The 22,160-nt window shown below is 42.4% G+C and overlaps 1 protein-coding gene across 4 annotated transcripts in view; it reads left to right on the top strand.

Moving 5' to 3' along the window:
- Positions 1-1,092: 1,092 nt before the first annotated feature.
- The window catches only part of SYBU (syntabulin), a 39,840-nt gene continuing 18,772 nt past the window's right edge, over positions 1,093-22,160 (top strand). Inside the window, exons 1-3 of one of the 4 annotated variants that reach the window (XM_051611832.1) lie at positions 1,093-1,214; positions 1,370-1,556; positions 13,517-13,714. In XM_051611832.1, the coding sequence (XP_051467792.1) occupies positions 1,188-1,214; positions 1,370-1,556; positions 13,517-13,714 (412 nt within the window). In that variant the 5' untranslated portion in view covers positions 1,093-1,187. Of the gene's footprint in view, positions 1,215-1,369; positions 1,557-3,552; positions 3,635-13,516; positions 13,715-22,160 lie in introns of those variants that run through there. The other 3 variants (XM_051611835.1, XM_051611833.1, XM_051611834.1) reach the window with 3 other exon arrangements.

Below are 22,160 nucleotides of genomic sequence, written 5' to 3'. Positions count from 1 at the left end.
CTTAGTGCCAGGTTAATAAATTAGTAATTATAACTCTTTGTATATGCAACAATCAGTGTCAGTACTTACTAGTGTCCTCTTTCCTCTCTGGAGACTGGGTGAATGCATCACCTTTTCTGTTACTGATGGTCTGTCCTCTCTGCACAACACATAAAAGACACATTTGCTCTTACTTATTTTTGAGCCAGCATTTAATATTTACAATGTAATAGCAAACAGAAGCTCCAAAAAGGAACTGAGACCCTTTGTAGGAAGCATACATCCAAAGGAAATTTTAAAAAATACTACCACTAAAAGTACTGCTTTCTGCAAGCATATTAAGTCCTATAAACAGACATTTAGGTGAATCTCAAGCCCATTATTGAAAATTAATTACCCTTTTTTGTGGAAAAGAAGTCCTTTCCACCCACTGTGCATGCAGCTCAGATCCCAGTCCTGCTAATACGTTCACGTCTTTCAACTAGGCCCGCTCTGGGGAGCAGATGAACGAGGTTAACACAAGTGCATTGATCTATAGGAGGATCAACAGCAATGATGGCAATGAAGGGTAAGAAAGACAATACAGTAGCTAAATATACCATGCAATGTATTGCCAGAGAATCAAGTAAGTTTTTACTTCTCTACATGTTCCATTAAAACCTGTCATGGAAGACTAAGGAGCAGAAAACATCTGATGCATTTTGCTGTTTCTATAGCTATGTTTCTATATGTTTCTATCCATCATATTTGCACTGGTGACATTTGCACGCTCCTGTGTATCTGGTTTGGTGCTTCAGCGTGAACTCATCGACCCGCACACACAGCCTGGGCTCCGTCTGCCCAGATTTAATTTAACATGTTTACGTTCCTCACAGCCTCTCCAGACCAGGGCCAGGCGGCACAGGCAGGCAGCGGGCAGGGAGCCGCTTCCTCGGGGCAGCCCCCGTCTCGGCGCTGCCGAGGTCGCCGACCCGGGCACAGGGGGACGCGTCCCCATCCCCGCACCTGCCGGCGCCCTCGGGGCGGGCGGCGGCGGCGGCCCCGGGCGCGGCCGGCGGCGGCACCACGTGTCGGGGCGGGGAGCGGCGGCGGGGCCGGGCCGCGCTCCGCCACCCCCAGCGCCGCAGCGGCAGCAGCGAGCCCGCCTTACCGCATCCCTCTCGCCTATGCCAGGTGCCTGTCCCCGGCTGCGTGGTGACTGAGGAGCGATGGGGCCTCTGCGGGAGAGCAGCAAGGTGAGTTGGGGACGGAGGGGGCGGCAGGGATGGCTGCGGGGACAGAGAAGAGGCAGGGGCAGGCGAACCCTGGCGCCCCCCGCCCCTGCGGGATGGCGGGAGGAGGAGGGCGCATCCGAGGGGTCCCTGACGCCGAGTTGTCCCTTCCCGAGCAGGAGCAGAAGACACAGCTGGAGAAGGAGGTGTCCCGCAGCCGCATCCCCCGCCTGATCCTCCGGCCGCAGCAGAAGGTGTCCCCCGCCTCCGAGTCGCCCTTTTCGGAAGAGGAGAGCCGGGAATTCAACCCGCCTAGTTCCTCCGGGGGCTCCGGCAGGACCGTCAGCAGCAACAGCTTCTGCTCAGGTACCGCAAACAGACACCCCCCCCGGACTCAGTGCTCAGCCTGGGGGTCACACCGACCCTCGAGGCTTCGCTGTCACCCCCAGCCGCAGCATCCGTGTCTCGGGCTCATGTCGAGCCCTGACCAGCATCCCGCTCTGCAGATGAGGAAGGGCAACCATTGATTTTTCCAGGGAAATCCAGTATCTGTTCTTTTAATACATGTCCGTAAGCGACACCAGATGTTTCTATTTCGAGTTCTGCTATCCGCTGCTAAAAAGTTGGTGGTTTTACTGCGGCAGAATAATTGCTTTAAAGAGAAAGATTTGCCTTAGAAACTGCAGTGTGGGTTTGAGGCATTCTGGAAAGCCCGTTAGCCAGAGTCTGTAAAACAAGGGAGGTGCTACTAAGAGCATCAGACGTGAGTCAGATATTGCAATTCTTTTTGGGTTTTGTGACAATTATCTCCATGCATGAATCAGCCAAATATGAAGGTGAAGTTTTTACTGTCGTACTGAAGTGAGTTTTGTTTTTTAGAGAATTCAGACTTCTCCTGACAAGCCTGTCACCAGGTGTGAATTGGGTATGATGTGTTCTCTATAAGAGGGGGCAGTGGCTGGGTGATACACCAGAAGTAAATTACAGCTCTCCAACTGTAGACAGCAAAAATTGACTCTTCAAAATTAGTATATCCCTTTATGTGAGGGACAACTCGAAACCAGATTTTTTATGTTAAATACTTGTCCTGTGTAGAGTTTAGCACAATTTAAGTCCCTCAACTAACAGTGAATAACTCAGATACCTACTAGTGGTGAGTAATCTTTTAATTCAGTGAAACTCTTCACTGTGTATGACATTATCGATGGGGATAACAGCACTGAGGGTCGTGTCATGAATACCTTGGGCTTTATATGAATGTGGTAATTTTAAAGATATTTTGGTAATTAAAAATTTTGTTTTAATAATATTTTGGACAGCATAACATTCTCTAGCCAAAATTTTGAATTATAACAAATATTTTTGTTGTAGTTAATATCAGAGCAATTTCCTGACCTTCCTTTTTGTTTGCTCATAAAGTATTTCAATTACCAGAGGTTTTCCTTAGAACAGGCAGAAACACTCATATTTATCTTTGACTATACTACAGTGGATCAGGTTATTATTTTTTTTTTTCAATTCCTTTAACAAAATGCAGTGTATTGAACATTGTGTACAAGAACAGTCAATTTTCCGAGATGAGAAACACGATATTCGTGTTCAAATCTACCATTTCCTTCTTAGCTTGGATAGATTTTGCAATTTAGTGGAATGATCTATTTGGTTATTGTTAAATGAACAATGCAGAGTGTTAAACAAACAACATGGTATTGTAGGAATGCTGAAGTCTTTTTCCCATGCCTTTTGAATCCCTGCACCTTACCTGCTTGAGTTTGCATATTACAAAGAAGTAAAGTATTTTTGAAGCTTTTTAGATGCACATCATTTTTATGATATCTTCCAAATGGCTGTTTTTCATCCTGATACATTTGATGCCTCTCTGTTGACAAGCCTTTCATCCTGGTTAATGACATCATTTTTTATTATATCTTTTGGTTTTGTATTGTGTTCTTCAGATCTATTCAACACAGAACCACCAAAGTAGTACCCTTGCTGCCCCACTGCACCATTTAAGCTGTCACAGCAGAGCTTTATATTTACTCTGGGTGTCTCTGATCTCATGCCTTGACAGTTTTAAGGCACCTTTCACAGAGGTATTCAAGGATGAGATGCATCTCTTAACCTGCCTCTTAAGCAGAACTGGTCATATTTTTATTTCTGTTACTCATCTTTAATTCTTCCATGAATGCTGCGTTGACTTAGTTTGATTTTTTTCCCCATTCTGAGAGCTTTGTGCTTCTCAAGCTGCCTGCAGCACCCATACAGGTATGCACTGTCCATTTTGACTGCCACAAGTTGTCAAACCTTATGCAGCCAAGGCTTTGTTATTGATAGGTTTGACATGTTTTTCACTGTGATGCAGGTATGACAACAGGCACTGGCTTGATTTCCTCATTCTCTGATGTCTCTTCCCTGTCTTCCACTTGCGATTCTTCCTTATCATGGTATGTTTATTTAAGATTGAAACTCCTCAGCGGCAGCAGGTGGCTTCTAGTTCCTGTTTGTGGGGAGGAGATGGTGAGGAGCTGCATGGAGAGGGGACTGGAGGGACCGGAGCCTCTAACCTGCCTCTCCTGGTGCCTCACTAAGCACTTACCATCTTCATTGAGAAGTGGCATGTGCAGAAAGTGTATTTAAAATTAGCAAGTAATAAATTTGGAAAAGCTGAGCAGATGAATAATGTGATGAATGACAGTGTGATGGCCATATGAAAAAGCTAATGAGCATTTAGATAAATGCCTTTTTTGTAACTTCTTTGGAGCGTTAAACTCAAAAAGGTTCTTGATAAGCATCAAATAATGTGAACTGGCCCCTGGATTATCTTTCTCTTGACAAGTTGCTGTCTAGCTTCTTTATTATTGACACCAAGTGGTTCTGCTCAGTATATTTCTGCTCTCTGCATGTTGTGTAGCCAAGCTGAGCCTTTGTATCAGTATTCACTCCACGCCGTCCTTCCTTAAAATCTTAGCGCATCTGGGGTCCTGTTTGTCATTTGATATGGGAGCACTTCTCCGCCCGCAGCCACTGCCCTCCTTCAGCTTGGATGTCGGCCACGGAACTCCTACGATGTCAAACGATGAAAAAGTGCTCTTGCAGCAGCTTCGTCTGGCTCAGCTGCTACTGAGTGCTTGCCTGTGTCATGCGTAATTTCCTCGTAAGTTACACTTGGTTTTGAAGCAGCTGCGCCCACTTCCCTTGTCAGTCAGGGGGAGAGCACGATTTTAAACATGTCAAACAAATCATCCACACACGAGTCCACGGCTGAAGGGCTGCTAGGCTGCCCTTGATAGTTCCAGTTACAGTGTTTGCCGTGCAAGAAATAAGATCCATAGGGCGGGGCGGTATCCTTGGCTTTTGTATACACATCCTTTTGATACCCAGCCATTTGTGTGTTGGATCGAGGGCAGCCTGGACGTGTTGAGCTCAGCATCAGACTGTGTAGCTTTTCATTTTAAAAGGAAGTTAGTTTGGGATATACTTTTTCTAGTTTCTGCCTCTGAATAGCTCAGCTTTTAAATTTGTCCCTATGAAGAAGACTTGTTTCATGCTACCATTAGTACAAGAATTTCCAGGCTTTCCAGGCCTTGCTTCAGACACCAGGCTCCTGAATTTCTGCAGGTAACGCAGCGGTGCTTTGTTCACTGAGGTGCAGCTTTGCAGGAAGCACTTGTGCATTTAATAATCAGTTCTCCAATAGATTTTACGAGCCAGAGGAACTGTTTTATGCCCACAGCAAACAATTCCTCTTGGGCTTACCTACAAATCACCTCCTTAACTAGTCTGCATAGTACCATGGGCCATTGAAAGCTAGCAGCATCTGTCTGTGAATGATTGTGACTCATTGCAGCAGAGTTTTCAAAAACCTTGACGCTTCTTTTTTGCTTTTCATTTTGAATGTCAAGATCTGACTTCAATGCTTATTTCATAACTTGTTCTTTTCTGGTGGAAATTGTCACCGTTTGAAAGCTTGCTGAAGGAAGCAAAAATCAGCAAAAGGAAAACTGGCTTCATCCTGGCTCAAACCAGGACAGAAATATTTTTTTAGATCTTGTTCTTTGCATGCGTGGCACAATAAATATGCTCTAGTACCATGTCTGTGCTCTAAGCCCTGGGGTGTTAAGTGCTGCAGCAGAAATCTGGGTGTGTTCCTTGCTCTCTTGCTGCTGTGCACGGCCCCCTTGAAGTCGCTGATTATTTGCCACTGGGCCAGCTTTTGATGCTGGGCCTGAGTTTTCAGTGCGTAGGTTAAAAAAAGCTTGTAGCTTTAGGCAGGCTTACTGAAGTCCATGTGAATGTGCAGCCCCTATTGCTATCCACAGACAAGAAGGGATGTACAGTGACAGTGTTACTGGACAAAAAGCTGTACCATCTTCCGCTCTGGTAAATAATTTCTTCACTAAAACATTGAGGTAGGTTGTATTGTAAACCAGCTAGCCTTGGAGGCTAGACTGTTAGAGTGTGTGTACTTAAATATTTATTTCTGAATAGAAAAAGATAGAGAAAAACAAATTTGCAGTATTTTAAGAAACCAAGAGATTGAGGACATAGAATTAGTACAAATTACTGAAAATAATTTCCTCTATTATTGGTGTGTGTTTATGCATGTATGTATGAATGTATTGTTATGGAAAGAGTGAGGTCTTCCACTCTTCTTGTTTCTTGTTGAAGGAAGAAATATTTTGTTTAAATAGTTCCTTACTGGTTTGTTTATTTGTTATTTTTTTAGTCTGAGTTATTGAATCAAAGAGTATGCTCAAGTATGGGATACTGAAAGCTAGCTTCTCTTCCCTGCAGTCCTTTATGCTATTTTTTTCCATAGTCCTGTTGCCATTTTTCCAAACTTCTGAAGTGGAAGTCTTCTCCAGCACATTTCTTTGCAGCACTCTAAGGCAGTTCAGTAGTCACTGTGATAATAATTTCTGAAAGTTTGAAACAAAACCTGCTTTCAGAAATGCAAGTATGACCTTTGCATGAGGGCGGCACTTGGGAAATGCTTCCTTTTCTCACTGCTGCTTCCCTGGAGAATTTCCTGCTGGGCCAGCTTATGTGCAAGAATTTATTATTGCTTCATGTTGTTAACCACCAGTTCTGTTTCTGCTGTGCAGAGATCTGTTCCAAACATGGAAATGAGAAAAGTGCCTAGGTACAAAAGAGCAAAGCCTGCCCATGCCTCAGCAGGCTTTGCCTGCTTCCCTTTCAGCTGGACTATTTGTTCCCTCTTTCTAAGTAATGATCCTTTTGTTTCTGTGCCACACAGCAACATCTGGAAGCACAAAATATTTGACCTTTGAATGTTTTTTGTCACCTCTTTATGTATCTGTCAGCACTGTGAACCTTTAAAGCCTGAACCTAGAGCCTCCTGAGGTCAGTAGAAGAGTTCGTGTTCTCTCTGGCACATTTTGGATGGTGTCCCAAGAACAGTCTGTTGCAGCTTTCTGTGTACTATGGACTGAATTCTAAGCTATATTGTGGGGTTTTTTTTGCCACCAATGTGTAATCTGTTTGTTTGAAGTGCTTTTCATGCAATTTTCTACTGAGTTGAATGTGCCATGCAAATTGAAGAATATCATAACTTGTAGCAGAAGTGAACCTTTAATCAGAAGTCTTTGATTTATTTGGTGTTAAAAGAGAATCTTGAGATTTTTAAAGATATTCTATATGATATGTTTTAACCCTATGTTTATAGGATTAATATACTTCCTGAAATTCTGGAACAGTGGTTTTTCATTATATGTATCACCAAATATTATGAATGAGTTCTGTGGTGATGCTAACTGCCAGTCTGAACAGGAGAAGTTTCTATTGTGGTCTAATTAAGATTCTTATTTCCAAAAATTATACATTCAAAATTGAATAGCACATTTATAATTTCTTCTTTGCTGCATAATGGAATTAAACACATAAAACCACATATAGATAAACCTATCTATATATACACATGTATTTCACATAAAGTTAGTATTAAATAGGTAATATTTATTATACTAGATACAGTCAAGGCTCTCCCACAAGAAGTATCAGAAATGGTTCCACTTTCAGCTGTGGCATCAGAAAAGGTTAGTGAGGTCTACTACAGTGCTTAAAAAAACCTGCTGACCAGCTAAGACTCTTCTTTGCCTCTTTTTAAGACTCTTTCTGTTCCTCACCTTTAGCTAGAACTCTTCTTTAAAATTTTCAAAAATATTTTCAGTTATCATCTTTATCATGTGATATCAAAACTCTAGGAGCTGTGCTATTCACAGTGCTCTCCTAGTATTACTACTATTTTCACTGGTATTTTTACTAGTAAGCCTTGATGCTTTTGTTCTGTAATACTAATACTATATCCTTAATGACAAAGCCAGTAAGCCACAATTATACAGAACTTTTTTGAGATGGTTTCCCAGAACTCACATCAGTCCTGTTACTAGTGAAGTGTTCGAATATGAGGAAGATTGGAAAAGGCATGATTTGCTGCCAATGTCAATTAAAATTTGCTACTTCGGTGTAACTTAGCTGCTGTACTGTCAAAAGTCAAGAGCTGATACCTTTAAGGACAAATTTATGGGGAAAACGGCACAATACAAGATGTCCAAGCTCTAGAAGTGGTTCAGGCCCTCTTCTTTCACCTTCCTCTCCCCTCTTCTACACAATCTGAGCTGTTTGCTGTTTATGTCATGCTGTGAATGAGCAGAGAAGACCTCTTGACAAATTCAGTGAGCAGCTTCCATACGAAATATTCAGTAGTGACCATCAGCGTTCAGCTTCTGCATGTGACAGGAGCAAGGTCAAAAGAGCTCGTGAGGAAGAGGTGTACAAGCTGCCTGTATATTAATGATCAGAACCTCAGCAACAGTCAAAAGGAGTTGACGATGTTTGGTCTTGATTTTAGTTCACTGCTGAGTTAAGTTTTATGACTACAACATTAAAATCAGTAATTGCAGCTTGAAAGATGGATTGGGAAAACCAAGGTGATTCCCAGTTGGAAAACATCTTAAAAATTTAAAGTATGATCCTAAGCATGTAGGTTGTACGAGACCTCTGGAGATCATTTCACCCAGCCTCTTTCTTGAAGCAGGACTGCATTCAGCACTACAGCACATCACCCCTGGCTTTATCCATCTGAGTCTAGAAAACTTTCTAGGACAAGAGTTTGCACAGCCTCTGTAGGTGACCTCTGGGAGTGGTGGAACTGCTAGCCTGCCTTCATTCACAGGCAAAATGGTGCATAGTTAATTCGAGTTCTGTCTGCAGAGACACAGAGATTAAATGTGGAATTAATTTACTTAGCAGCATTTTGTGTAAGTAAGCCTTGTCAAATAAACCTCCTCTCTTTTCCTGACAGGGCTATAGTTTTGGTTGCTTCCTTCTCTGCTTTAGTGTACTTGACTTCTGCTAAAACACTTGCCTCACAAACCCATAATAGTCTGATTCATTTTATTAAATACAAGTGCAAACAGATCTTAAAAATAGCTGTAAAATTAGTTTGAAAGTGATGAGAAGCACCAAAACTAGTAGCACTTTTAGGACTCTACTTTTAGTGTAGTTACTAAATATTTTTCAAAGGCCTGTGCAATTTTGCATGTTTGGAGGTGACAGGTTGTTTGTAGCAAATATCTAATCTTCTAAAAAACATAAAATCACCTTCTTAAATGGCTGGAGTAAAAATGAAACATTTTAGTACAAATAGGAGCTGAGGAGAATATTCACACTTCTTACCTTCAGCTGTGCTCCCTAAATCATTGCTGGACAGGTGAGGGTGCCTTTAGAGGGTCATTCAGTGTTGTGATGAGGTAGGACTTGAACCCATACCTATTGAAAGCCTGATGGTGTCCATGTGAATATGCTCTACCTCTGTCTTCCTATGTGTATTACTCATTTTATACTATTATGTTTCATCCTGCTGCTTTTACTGTGGTCCTTTGTGTTGCCCAGTTGTTCCAGAATTATACTGTGAATCTCCTGTTAGCAAAGTTACCCGACTGGGTGGTAAGCTCTCAACATCACTGCTTCAGCTTGCCCAGTTAGGGCAGACCAGTGTGGTTGTGCTGGTCAACAGAATGAGATGAGATCCTCCAGACAGTTAGAATGATTGGAGAAGCCTGAATTGGGCTGTCGTTCTGGCTCATCCTCCAGTGGAGCCTCTTTCTCTCCATTTAAAACAGAAAGACCCTGAGCAGGTGGAAGCTATGTGATACATTCCCTTCAGTGTCTGTCAGTAACTTTCATTAATGCATAAAATACCCCTGTGCTACAAGACCAGTCACAAAAAGACGATCAAAGTAAGATACAGGGGGTCAAAAATGTGGAACAGACAAGCAGATTGGGAGAATATCCTGAATTCTAAAATACCCCTGGTGGTTCACCAACAGTAGTCAACAGCCAGCTCACAGACTGCAATCCTGGCAGAGCCATCTATACCCAGACCAACAGATCATGGGATGAATGGAAAGGGAACCATTAGGAAAAGTCTGGAAACCGTTTTTGCCTTAGTACACTGAATTGGTAAAAGTCCATTAGAGGCCCATTTTTAATTCTGAAATCCAGATTTCTTAGTGGAAATATAGAGCATATACAGCCTGAACGTTGGTCAAGGGAGCCTTAAGAGAACGTGAAAATGGGACAGTAGACAAGGGATCAGGTAGGGGATGGGCAGTTCAGACTCAAAAGTGCATAACTCAATCTGGCAGCTAGGAGCAAAGGCAAAAGTAATAACTCAGTGGTTCCTCAGTGAGAGCATCATTAATTATTTGTATGGATTATATAAAGAGGTTGTAAACTCAGTATTTCTTGAAGTCTTCAGGAAAAGGCAGTAATTTTCTGAAGAAGGCTTTAAGTTATAGTCCGGTGAAACTTCTAAAATCTCTGTGCCCAGAAAATCAGAGAAAATTATCAAGTCACAACTATGTCCTTAAAGTCTATGAGAACAATATTTTTGGTAGCGCATTGTTAGAGTGTTATTTATCTTTAACACTGTTGTTTTTACTTTGACTTTACTATCTGAAATTTAGTGAAGTGTATGCAAATGTCAGAGTTCTCTGAGCAACTTCCCTGGTTGTTTGTTTGAGGAGATAATATCCCATGCTTGGCTTTGAAACTTGGCAAGCATGTCTGATCTGGGAGAGTGGTTGGACGTAGAGTTTCAGTGATGAAATCCAGCTGATGTTCAAAGGGAAAGTCTATTCCCAGAAAGCTCTTAGGAGGCCACTCTGAAAAATTAATATTGCTAGGAAAGCAATGAAAGTCATGTGTTTTTCCTTCTTGTGCAAGTAAATAACACAGGCAAGATCAGAAGTATGGACTTGCACAGGAGTATTTTCCAGCTTTTGTTCTTCTATCTTCTTGATGCTCATGTGCCTGAGAAGGTAAATCAGGTCTTTCTGTATTCCTGAGAAGTCTGGACACGAAATCCTTATCTGGGGCAAAATTATTTCTGAGTTACAGTACTGAATCCTTAACTGACCTTGCTGAAAACTATATTCACATTATGTCTTCAGCAGAAAGTGAATCCCACTGTGGGGTTATCTTCTCCTGTTACCCCATTGCCTACTTTGGAGATAGATTTTTTATCTTAGCCCATTTTTGAGCAGGTGGACATCTTCACCTCCTTCTTTCAGGGATGTCTGTGGGGTTTTGAAAGAGTGTACAGGTCTGCAGGAAATAATGAACCCACACTGTCATGGTTGCATCCTTCTCTTGCAGATGAAGAGCAGAGGTGTTCACTGTGGCAGTCAGCAGGATGGATGGCTGGACTGCCTGTGGGATAGAGGGGGCACCAGCTTGATGCATGGTCAGGGTCCATGGGAGGGTCTGCTGCTCTTCTGCTGGGATTTCACCTGCAATATTACATATGATTAAATAACCCTTTAAGCGTTTGGTAGCAGGGAAGAATGAAGGTAAGTTGAGGCAATTTGGCTTGCACTGAACAGCTGGATTGCACCTCAGTATTTACCTGGACTTTTCCTTGTGCCGGAACAGTGACTTGCAGGTCAGGTGGGAGTTGCATCCCCCCAGTGTACAGCAGAACTTTGCTTGCCTTTGGTGGTGAGCACTGGCATTTTGTATGCAGCTGTTCTTTCTGTGATAGTAAACATTTTCATTCTTCAAAAGGCACTGCAAAAAGCTGACACAGAAAAATGTTTCTCTGCAGCTTGGCCTAGATTTGGAAACTTTATAATTTTGGTCACATTTCTGTCTAATACTAGGTAGAAGGGAGTAGAAGTTATGCATTATATAAACATAACAATCAGAGGAGAGGGAGCACAATAAAATAATTCATTTACTTCAGCTGGAGTGGGAATGCTCACCTGGTTATTGCTGTATCTAAAGGTCAGAAGGGGTATGAGCAGAGAAGAGCTCTTGTTCTTTGTCCCAGAGTCATCTGTGTTTTTAATAAATGCCCCATTACAATGACAGCTGAAGTCCTTAAGGGTAAAAGGAGGATATGTAGATATGACATAGTCTGATCATACAGTGTCAACAGTGTGATGTCAGAGGCAATGATGGGGGAATGATAATTAAAATATGTATTTTTATATGCTGTTTTTACATCCTGTATCTACTCTGTTTCCTTATGCCAGTTAGTTTTGAATATCCCCAGTTCCCTCAGCGCTTCTCTTAACTTTATTGCCCTTCATGTGGGCAACAATCCTGCTTTAGTCAGGGTGAATGTGAGGATGGGCTGAAAACCTTATTAGCAGTCTTCTTCTTCCCATTATTTTTCTAGGAACTCATTCTGATTTGCAGAAGGCACCAGCAAGATGGCAAAAGGAGATGCTTGTAGGCTTAGTTGAGCTGGTTTGAAGGAATCGAATGTGATTAAGCTGGATTAGGTGTTTTGCACTGTTAGTGACCTTTGTGCCTGGGAAGGCACTTCCAGCAGTAGGCTGAGCTGCTCCCGCAGCTTGGCATTGTGTCTGGCAGTTTGCAGAGGCCTGGCCAGCAACACCTCAGGCTGCTGGCTGCTGTTCCATGCTAATGCATACAGCATGCATGGGACATCAGCACCTGTAGGTACCCTGTTCTGCACTGGAGGTGGGACACAGAGAAGTGAAAAGCAGAACATCTGCACAAAAGGGTGAGGGAAGGAAAACTGTCCAGGCACAAAGGAAAACTGCTTCACATGGAAGGAAGAGGTTGTTTTACTGTACTAGGGGAGCAACAGTTAACAACAGCAAAACCTGCTCTTTCCTGAGGAAGCAAGGCAGGCAGGGAGAGGGTTAGATAGTTATAGGGTGCTCCTTTTGCTCATAAATGCACAGTCATATACTGACTTTTTAAGCAATCAGCCCATGCAAAGCTTCTTGCAAGATTAGGCTTGACCTAAATTATGAACAGGGTGGAAGTGGTAAATTCATTATGGTCATGCAAATTATTTGGCTCAGTTGCAGGTACTCCTTTGAGTCTGATGTTAGGTAAAGGTAATGCACTGGGAACAGAATGCAATTGTTGACAGCTTTCATTCTGTTCTGGGAAAGAACAATTACATTTCTCCAGGACAGTAAATATTCAAGACTCCCCAGTGTCAGAATAGCCTGTTTGGTTTTGTTGTGTATTTCTGAAACCACCATGACTTTAAGGAAAGCTGTGATTACTCAAGGTTACAGGAGATGTGATTAGATTAAGGGGGTGTTTGATATGTGGATTTCATCTGGACTCAGATTTCTTGTTTTGCATTTAATTGTTAAGAGCTGAAGTGTGTGTATTCATGGAGGTCAGGATCACAGATCTATTTCTGAGGTGGCTGCTGGTGCCATGAAACACTGGCGTGCCCTCAGAGGAATTCAGCTTCAAACAAGAGCATTCCATCTATGATGCACCCTTTTCAGAACCAGGTACCTCACAACCACTGGTCAAGAATGGAAGAGCTGTGTGATCATGGCTGCTTTAGAAGGGAAGACAATTTTGAGAAACCTTTGTGAATTCCGGTTAAGTGAAAATCCTGACTTTGTGTATATTGGGTATAGGTTGTTCTCATGTTATCTTGAAGCATATGGCCCGTGCTTGCTTTTCATCCTTTGTGTACTACACAAGCCATTCTTGTGTCTGATGTGCATTTTTTATGCTGTAGTATTTCCTAACTTAGGTCTAAGTCAAAAGAATTTATCTTAGATCTGAGTTTACACTATATAGCTCCACTCCTGATTTTGTATTTTGTCAGACTTAATGAAACAAACACTTGTGCTTTTTAGTCTGCCATAAGTTATTCAAGACTTCTTCACAAAATGGAAGAAACCAATAGCTTCTCACCAGGTTTCAGAGCCAAGGTTGTGTGTATCATTTTGTAATGTGCTAATGTTCATATACTTACTATTTAGAAACGTTTATGTTTTCCCTTTTCCCTTCAGATGACACTGGCTGTCCCAGTAGCCAGTCAGTATCTCCAGTTAAGACTCCTTCTGATGCTGGAAACAGTCCAGTCAGTTTTTGCACTGGTAGTGATGGAGACTTCTCCAGGAGGAAATTCAGTCCAGGGACAATGAGCGAAGGGAACCCTCAGCTGGCTCGATATAAGAAGGAGACAAAGACAAGCCTCGTAAAGCCCGGTGAGTGTAATATAGTTCCTCTTGTTTCTTCAATTACACTTCCTAATCAACAAGTACATCAGTAAGTGTTGTGCTGCCTATGATAGCACTAATACTGATAGTAAACTAAAAAAAAAATAGTTGGGTGCTTTCTGTGGAACCACCTGCAAGATTTGAAAACACTATCAGTATTAGGTTTTTCATGGAAATATAATTAATTGACATATTCACTTCCTTCTGTGAGGCTTACTGGAGATGTAAAATAACTGAAACGGATTTAATCCTGTTTCATGGTAATTGCACACATATTTTACTGGCCAAAGATAAATCACTCTTACTATCAATGCAAGAGTGTCTTCTGACATTGTTAGATTTATTGTTGGATCCTGTGTAACATTCACGCTGCCAGGCTGCAAAAGCTCTGGGGATACAACACATCAAAGCAAGGCAGGATAACAGGCAGCCTACATGTGGGAGTTAGGCAGATGTAGGTTCATACTACATTGGCTGAATCAAGAGCCTGTCTCCCATTGCCTCAGGCTAATGGGCCACCTCAGACCACCAACTAAATCAGCAACCTGCTTGTCACATATCCAAAATTAAATATCCTGGTGTGTAGTTAGCTGCTGTAATTTTAATGAGTAGATATAAAATATTTTTGTGATTCATGTACAGGCAGCTCTTGATTACAAATGGTCAGGATATTTGTGCTGTTATTTAATTAATCATGGAGACAGAAAGGGTTTTTACCCTGTACAGAGCCAGCTGCAGAACTGACATGGTTTATGAGCTCAGGTACCTCCTGGCCGTATGATTTCCAGAGTCATCTTACCTCTGGAAGCAATTTAGATACTTTCATGAGGAGCCAGCTCAGATTTACAAGCACTGTGTTTAATCCAGAAACAGTAAAGAATCTGTTGCAAAAGCTCTTCACTGGCTTGGTCACTGAAAGGGCTGATTAAATCTGACTTACCACTATCCCTGCAAGTTCTTAATCTCTTTTCATAGCACTGTTTTACTTGAGTATTCCCAGTCTCCCAGTGCTCTGCATAATGGATGACAGAAAATACTTTTTCAAGGTTTATTTTCTATTCCATTAAAAGCAGGGAATCTAATGCAGGCAGAATGCAGTGAATATGGTATGTGACAGTCAAGTCTGCAACCATGGCTACCACAACCATTTTGTATGTGAATATGGATGTAGCTGAGCAAAATGTGATTAAAGAATTTTGAAAGGGTTTTTTTTCTACTTAAGAGTCCTATACAGGTGAAAAAGAGTTACGCACTTGTCTCAATAAATTACTTCACTATTTTTTATTATTACATTTAAATTGACCTGTAATACCAGGTTACTAGTGTTTTGCAGTAGTAGTCAGAAGCCATCTTATTTGAGTTGATGTTATTATTTTAAGTCTTAGAATGGACTTAGTTTAGGTGTTTCGGCATTCTTGTAAGTGGGCCATTCTGCAGCTGTCAGTACTGCTGCATTCATTGATCTATAAGGTTGGAAAACTTGTGTTCAGACTTCAAGTGAATCACTCTTGAGATCCATCAGAACTCTTGGAGCAGAAATCAGGTCTGATTTGCAGAGAACTTCTCGTTTTCTCCTGCCAAGTATCTCATACACTTTTAGAGGAAAGTTGTCATAAAACACATTATCAGTGTGAGAGCTGACACAGGTGAGGGTTGTTCCTGAAATGGAGAGCACAGCAGGGGACAGCTGGGGCTCCATTTCCTCAGTGTTGGTGACAGGGCTTAATGTAATTCTCTCCCATTGTTATCTTGGACTCAGGTGGATCCATTCTTTTCCCATTACCTACTTGTGCATGTGTTTCTGGTGACTTGGTTGGGAAGATCTAGCCCTTGTGTAAATAGTGGGCATCGTCATGTAGCAAAACACACAGGTAGTAATAGAGGAGCAGTATAAGGGAATGGGATGTGGGAAGAGAATAACAAGTGTCCTTGTCATATGTAACCTAGTTCTGCATACAGCTGAATACCTCAAACAACAGTGCAAAAGGAGCTGTGCTTAATATCTTTCTACTGAAAGCCCTTAGTGATATCTGGAGATAATCTCCACTTTATATTTATCTGAAATGTCTTGTGATAATGACTACATAGCAGGAGCCAGACATGAGAGACAAAAATCCAGCCTACCACTATCTTTTACTGACTGTGTCCTGTGCTGCATTTTTGAAGGCAAGTACATCAATCAGTGTGCACCTTCAAAATGCCTGTCATTTTGATGAAAATTTATCTGTTTCCCGGATTGTTTTGTTGGAACATGCTGAATCTCAGAAGTAACACTCACACAAATATTTAGATAATTCAGGAAATGTCAAGAGTGGTATAGCACTGAGAATGAACCCTTGGATGTTCTTAGGCTGTTCCCAAGCTCCAAAGTTTTTCTGCTGCTCCAGCAACATCACTTCATCTTTCTTTTCTATATGTCAGGAGTATTAAATACAACATAGCTTTTTTTTTTTTTTTTTCTCAGCCTAAGGCATTGTTATATGTATCTAAGTCATCTTTGCTAGATTCTGTTATCATTTATAATTTAAGCTGTTTGCATAATGAACCATACTTAATGCTAGAATGCATTATCAATGTATCTAGCTAAACCTCTGAAAGATTTATTCATTTGGGATAGTCGGTAATGGTTTTTATTGTGCATTAAATCTGAATCACTGCAGTGTTACAGGTGAATTTGTCTTAAAATCTGTGTCTGCTCTCCCAGGAATCAGTGGAGAGGACAGGAACATTAAGGAAGATATATAACATCCACTCCAGGAGAAGGTTACAAAACTTTCCATTTCAGGATTTTAGAAGTTGTAGTTTTGAATGTGATTCATTTATACAATACTAAAAGCAATTAAAAATGTGTGGCAGTAAAATGCCCTCTCAAAAAGGCACAAAAAGCTTAATTAAAACTGGTGTTAGTTTTGTATCAGGATGCTGTGCTGAATCCTACAGTTTCTGTAATTGAATAAACAGGAGCATAAACACCTCTACCTATTCACATTCTTGGTGTACTTCTGCAAAAATCCATTCTGAATTCCTGAAGCTCATGTGCACACCTTGTTGAGAATAGTGGGAACTGTTTGGATTTCTTTGGCAGTCTCTCTGATCTCATTTTGTGACCTCCATTAGAATGCTTAGTGCAAGGTTTCAAAATCTGGATCTGCAAGCTGTGAAGTACTGATAAACTTCCAAAGATATGGATAAAGAAGGGAATCTAGGGCAAGGGTTGTGTCAATAACTTTTAAGTCTTGCATGTTTTTAATGTCTGTGAGCATCATAACAGGAGAAGGGCAGCTGATCAGACAACTGTGTTCAGCATTTCTGACTAAAGGTCTGGTCTTTTTCTTGCGTTTGGTGTCATGGGCACACTTGTGACAGTAGACTGAATGAGCTCAGGTTACTGTTGGAGCTGTCTGTTAGAGCCCATAGAATTGCTGAAGTTTCACATGAACTTGCTAAGACTTAATATAAATCATTAAGACTATCCCAGTCTTGCCCCTTTTGCATGTTCAGGAGCCTGCAAAATAGTTAGCAAAAAAGTTATCCATCTTCACCTGCCCATCTATTACTGAATCTGGCAAAAATTGTAACATTTTGGATTACAGTGTGGTTGAACTGCTATAGATGATATTTTCAGGAAGGGTGGTCATTGAGAATTCAGACATTACAGCTTTGTTCTGTTAAAATTAATGGGAAAATTTCAGAGGTTTTCACCGCATAGATCACCAATGGTTGTTAGGCAATGAGCACAACATTAAAAACATGAAATTACATCTGAACACAAGGAGACACTTTTTTTCAGTAACAGTGGTCAGACACTGGCACAGGCTGCCTGGAGAAGTTGTGGAGTCTCCATCAATGGAGGTACTCAAAAGTCAGCTGGACATGGTCCTGGGCAGCCTGCTGCAGCTGGACTTGCTAGAGCAGAGTTGGACTAGGTGGTCTTAAGAGGTCATTTCCACCCCCAGCAACTCTGATTCTGTGGTGTTGGATTTTTTTAAAATAGGTCATCACCCAGATGGGTAGTTAAGTGGTGGCAAAGCACGATTTGTGCTTTTCCTGCCCAGTGTTTCATATGCTTGTACTCCCATTTCACTTATAATGAGTTCATAGAAATGAAAGTATAAAAAGAGTGACTTTCAATAATCACTATTCCATTAAAAATACCCTTTAACTTTGAGCTGTAGTAAGTAATGTTGTACTCAGGATGTATTGCCAGTATGGTATTTTTTTTTTACTTCTTCCTGGTGAATTTGTGAAGTCACGAGTGACTGAGCGTCAGGATGGGATGTCCCAGTCTGAGCAGATTCATCTCGTAAGGCTTTGGGAGCAGCGGGAGTTTCAGGCGAGACAGGTGGGGCCTCAGATGACTGGTGGGTACCCAGCAGGTGCGGGTGCCTTTTCCACCGGCTGCTGGAGCTGGTGGCAGAGCGCAGGGAGGAGGGAAGGGGCGCGGCCCCAGGCAGTCGGTGTGGCCGGAGCAGCCCCCGGAGCAGCCCCCACCCCCGCCCCGTGTTCCCGCCCCGGCCGCGCGCGGCGGCTGCTGCACGTGCGCACCCCGGCCGCGTGCGGGGCCAGCGCGCGCCGGCCCCGCCGTGGCGGGAAAAGGGAGGCGGGGCGGGTGCGCGAGGGGCGGGGCGCGCGGCCCGCGCGGGGGGGGGCGAGGAGCGAGCGGGGCGGCGAGGGAAGCGCTCCCCGGGGCCTGGCGCTGCCCGGGCGCGCTCCCGCCCCCTTCTGAGTGAGGGAATCCTTCGGGTGGTAGCCTTGAGCCAGGCCTCGTCCCCCGTGGGTGAGTCATCCCGGTTTTTGCGTGCTCTTGAGTGGGAGGTTTTCCCTTCAGTGAGTGTGTGCGCTTCTGGGTTTTCTTTCCGAGATTATCTGTGAAACTTAGGGATTGGTAAGTAAAGTTGTGCCATGTCATGTTCCCGCCTGACATCCACACGTGTGGTTTACTTGGGCCTGTCAGAGTGCTAGGTAGTTTTGACTGGAATAAATCTTCCGTTTGGAGCAGCTGCCCTGTCTGTTCTGTGGGTGCTCCCGCCTGGCACCCGGGCTTCTGCTTTCCTTTGGTTCGCGGAGTGTTCCGAGTGACCGCTGTGTTCTGTGCGTGCTTTGGCAACAGTTGGGAATGCCGCGGTTAGAGGTAGATAAAGCGCAGGGGAAATGCAAGAGTTAAGTGCAAACCATGGCTAGATGTTAAAAACATCTAGCTGTTAAAATGTAGTGCTCTTCCTGCTGATGCTTTGCTATTGTTTGGTGTGTGAGGATTAGATTCCCAGGATACTAAATGTCTGGGAATTTACTCTTCAGAGCACTCTGTGCAAGCAAAGAGTGCTGGCAAGTTAATTCCTTAATGTAAAAAGAGAAGATAAGTTTATCCATATTGCTGCTCTACTTCATATGTGTCTGTATTGTAAAGACAGACACTTTGTTTACTTTAAGAACAAAACACAAAACCCTGATTTAGGTTATATTGTAACATCTGGCTGTATGGTTTTACAGATCTTTTGTCAGCTTGCTCGCTCTCCAGTATGATAGTGTGGGAATAATAGTGTCTGACTGAGGCACACGTATGTATGTGCTTCACTTGAAAAACAGATAAGTTGGTGTGTAAATTCTGTGATAGGATTGTCTCAGAGGTAATCCCAGAAATACATTTCACTCCCAAGAACTTAGCCTTTCTGACTGCAGTGGGATGCAGTGATAGGACTTGTCTTTCTAATATTTTATCAGCTTTCCCAAGAAAATTATGTTTTACTGGTGCATTTATCCAACAGCATTATATCTTGTATTTGCATTGCTTTTGTTCATTCTCTCTACCAAATTTCTGCAGGCAGTGGTGAAAAATGAAAGAACTGTTGTCCCCATTGTTTGGGAGCAACAGCACAGAATACAAAAAACAAGTTACAGAGTCTGCTAACTTGAATAGATCTTATGGCATGCAAGGAGATTCGTTGTTTGCTATAATTACTAGTTGGTGCTTCTGTCTCTTTCTTACATTGAAATAATTTCTAAAATGCTGCTGGTGTACAATGCATTCTAATGCAGAGTCACACTTGTTTAAAAAAACAAGATGACAGAAAACCTGTATTTGGTGATAGCAGTCTGTCTTGACTAAGCCCTGAAATATATTGCTATGCTCTAGTTTAAAAGCAGAATCAGGCAAAGGTGAGAGTGATGAGAAGACTGCTGGTGACCTCAGTGTAATGTGTCTCTGCTGCAATTTATTTAGCAGTACATTGTAACCCACATTGCAAAACTGCACATTTTCTGGGGGAGGGATAATTAAAAACAAGGGTATGTCAAAGAACATTTAACCTGGTTACAAATGCAGGATTTAATTAGAGTATACTATCCTCCCATCCTGCAATCAGTCATAACCTTACTCATGCAGTGAAAGATGTAAAGATTCGTGCTTCCATTCCTGGGAGTTTTCAGACAGTTAAATATGTGGCTGGTGTCATAAGCATAAGAATGTTGAAACTAGGATGTGAGCTACACCCGATTATTGTGTTATAAATAATTGGTCATAGAACAAAAAAATGTTTGAAGATGAACTGAGTGTGGTAAGTTGATGACAAATTACAGAGCATCTTGCCTGTGACTTTAAATTCTCCATATATTTGTTTCTTTTTTATCTTCTTAAAAGTTTTTTAATTAATAATAAGCAATCTGTTGATGTAGCCGTGTTTGCTGGTAAGTGTAAATCATAAATTTTCTGAGGAGTGCAGAGGAGCTTGCAAGTGAAAAGAGAAGAACAAAAGTCCAGGTTCCCCAGGTAACTTAAATCAGATGAGGATGGCTTTAGCTTGAGCATTAGATTTTTAAGCAACTTGGTATTTGGCAAAGAGCAGGTACACAGTGGTCAATTACTTGTGCTTCTGGAAGGCTTTGCATCTGTTTTTTAAAACATAACCGTGGCAATAAAAAGGGAGGAAGCACTTGAGCATGTGTCATACTTCCCTGATGTAAGCGCAGGCTTCCACTTCTTTGCTTCTGCCCCACACCTGATAGCAGCTAACATAACCATCCTGACATTCAAATCTAACAGTACACAACATTTCTTTCCTGTGCAGTTGTAATCTCACTTTTCTCCTTTTCTTGTATGTGCACTTAATAATTTTATTTGGGACAATAAAGTTTCTGAGATCTTCTTTAACACAGAGTCTAACAAATCCAGTTGTGGCTGTCTTCAGTCCTATTCCTTTTTCTCATTTGCTTTTCTTCCTTCTCTTTGCATTTCATTTTGGGCCCGTACAAAATAGCTACTGCTGGGGTTTTTTTAAGTAAATAATAATTCTGTATGCACTGAGCTCTCCTGCATATTTTACTGATGGGATCCGCTTCAATTTCAGGTCTGTTGCTATGGAGCTGTGTAGATTTGCTTACTTGACCTGCCAGCACAGGGAGTTATTAAGGACTCGGTCGCCATGGGTACCAGAGGGCTGGATTATACTTCCCAGGGGGATGAACATGCACATCTCATCCTGCAGCAGCAAGGATGCTGTGTCCAGCTTCAAGCCTGTGCTGCCTTCAAAGCTGTGTCCTAGAGTTAAGTATGGAAGGGCATCACCCTGCAATGTTTTGGGGTGTTATAGCAGTTGGTACTGTGAGGTCTGGAAGGCTACAGGTATTAGTAGCTCTTGTGGAGGGGGGTAAGATGGAAGATGCTGAGGGGGTGTCCATCATCTGTGTAGCCCAGCCCCCTCTCCAAGCATGCTTCAGAATATCTGGGTCCCTATGGCAATTTTGGAATGTTCCCTCCCAGTTGGGTCAACTGACATAGTGCAGCCAGTAGATTCTGTTGGACTTCCTCTGTCTGGCATAAATCCCATGGTATTTCTCATCCAGAAGAGGTGAAGTTTGAATCTACAGGTCTCCTTAGACAACCTTCAGGAGCTGTGAGATGCACATGGGGACTGGTTGTCTTTCTCTGGTCCAGGGACTGATCCCATTGCTCACAGGGGGTGAAATAGTTTTAACAGGTGAATCAGAGAGCTGGGGCAGCTCTCCTATGAAGACAGGCTGAGAGAATTGAGATTGTTCAGCCTCAAGAGGAGAAGACTACAGGGAGACCTTGTAGCAGCCTTCCAATATCTGAAGAGGGGCCTACAGGAGAGCTGGGGAAGGACTGTTTACCAAGAGGATGTTGCGAGAGGACAAGGGGCAATGGATTTAAACTATAGCAGGGTAGATTTAGATTAGATATTAGGAAGTTCTTTACTATGAGGGTGCTGAAACAGGTTGACCAGAGAGGTGATGGAGGCCCCATCCGTGGTGACATTCAAGGTCAGGCCTGACCAGGCTCTGAGCAACCTCATGTAGTTAAATATGTCCATGCTCACTGCAGGAGGAGTGGACTAGATGACCTTTAAAGGTCCCTTCCAACTCAATGAATTCTATGATTGTCATTCCTTCTGCCATTTTCCTTCTTCTGGGAGTTATG

Source organism: Apus apus, chromosome 2 (assembly GCF_020740795.1).
Source record: "Apus apus isolate bApuApu2 chromosome 2, bApuApu2.pri.cur, whole genome shotgun sequence".
In the NCBI taxonomy this organism is placed as follows: Eukaryota; Metazoa; Chordata; class Aves; order Apodiformes; family Apodidae; genus Apus; species Apus apus.
The sequence above is the reverse complement of the archived record's forward strand: the minus strand, read 5'-3'. Positions and strand labels throughout refer to the sequence as shown.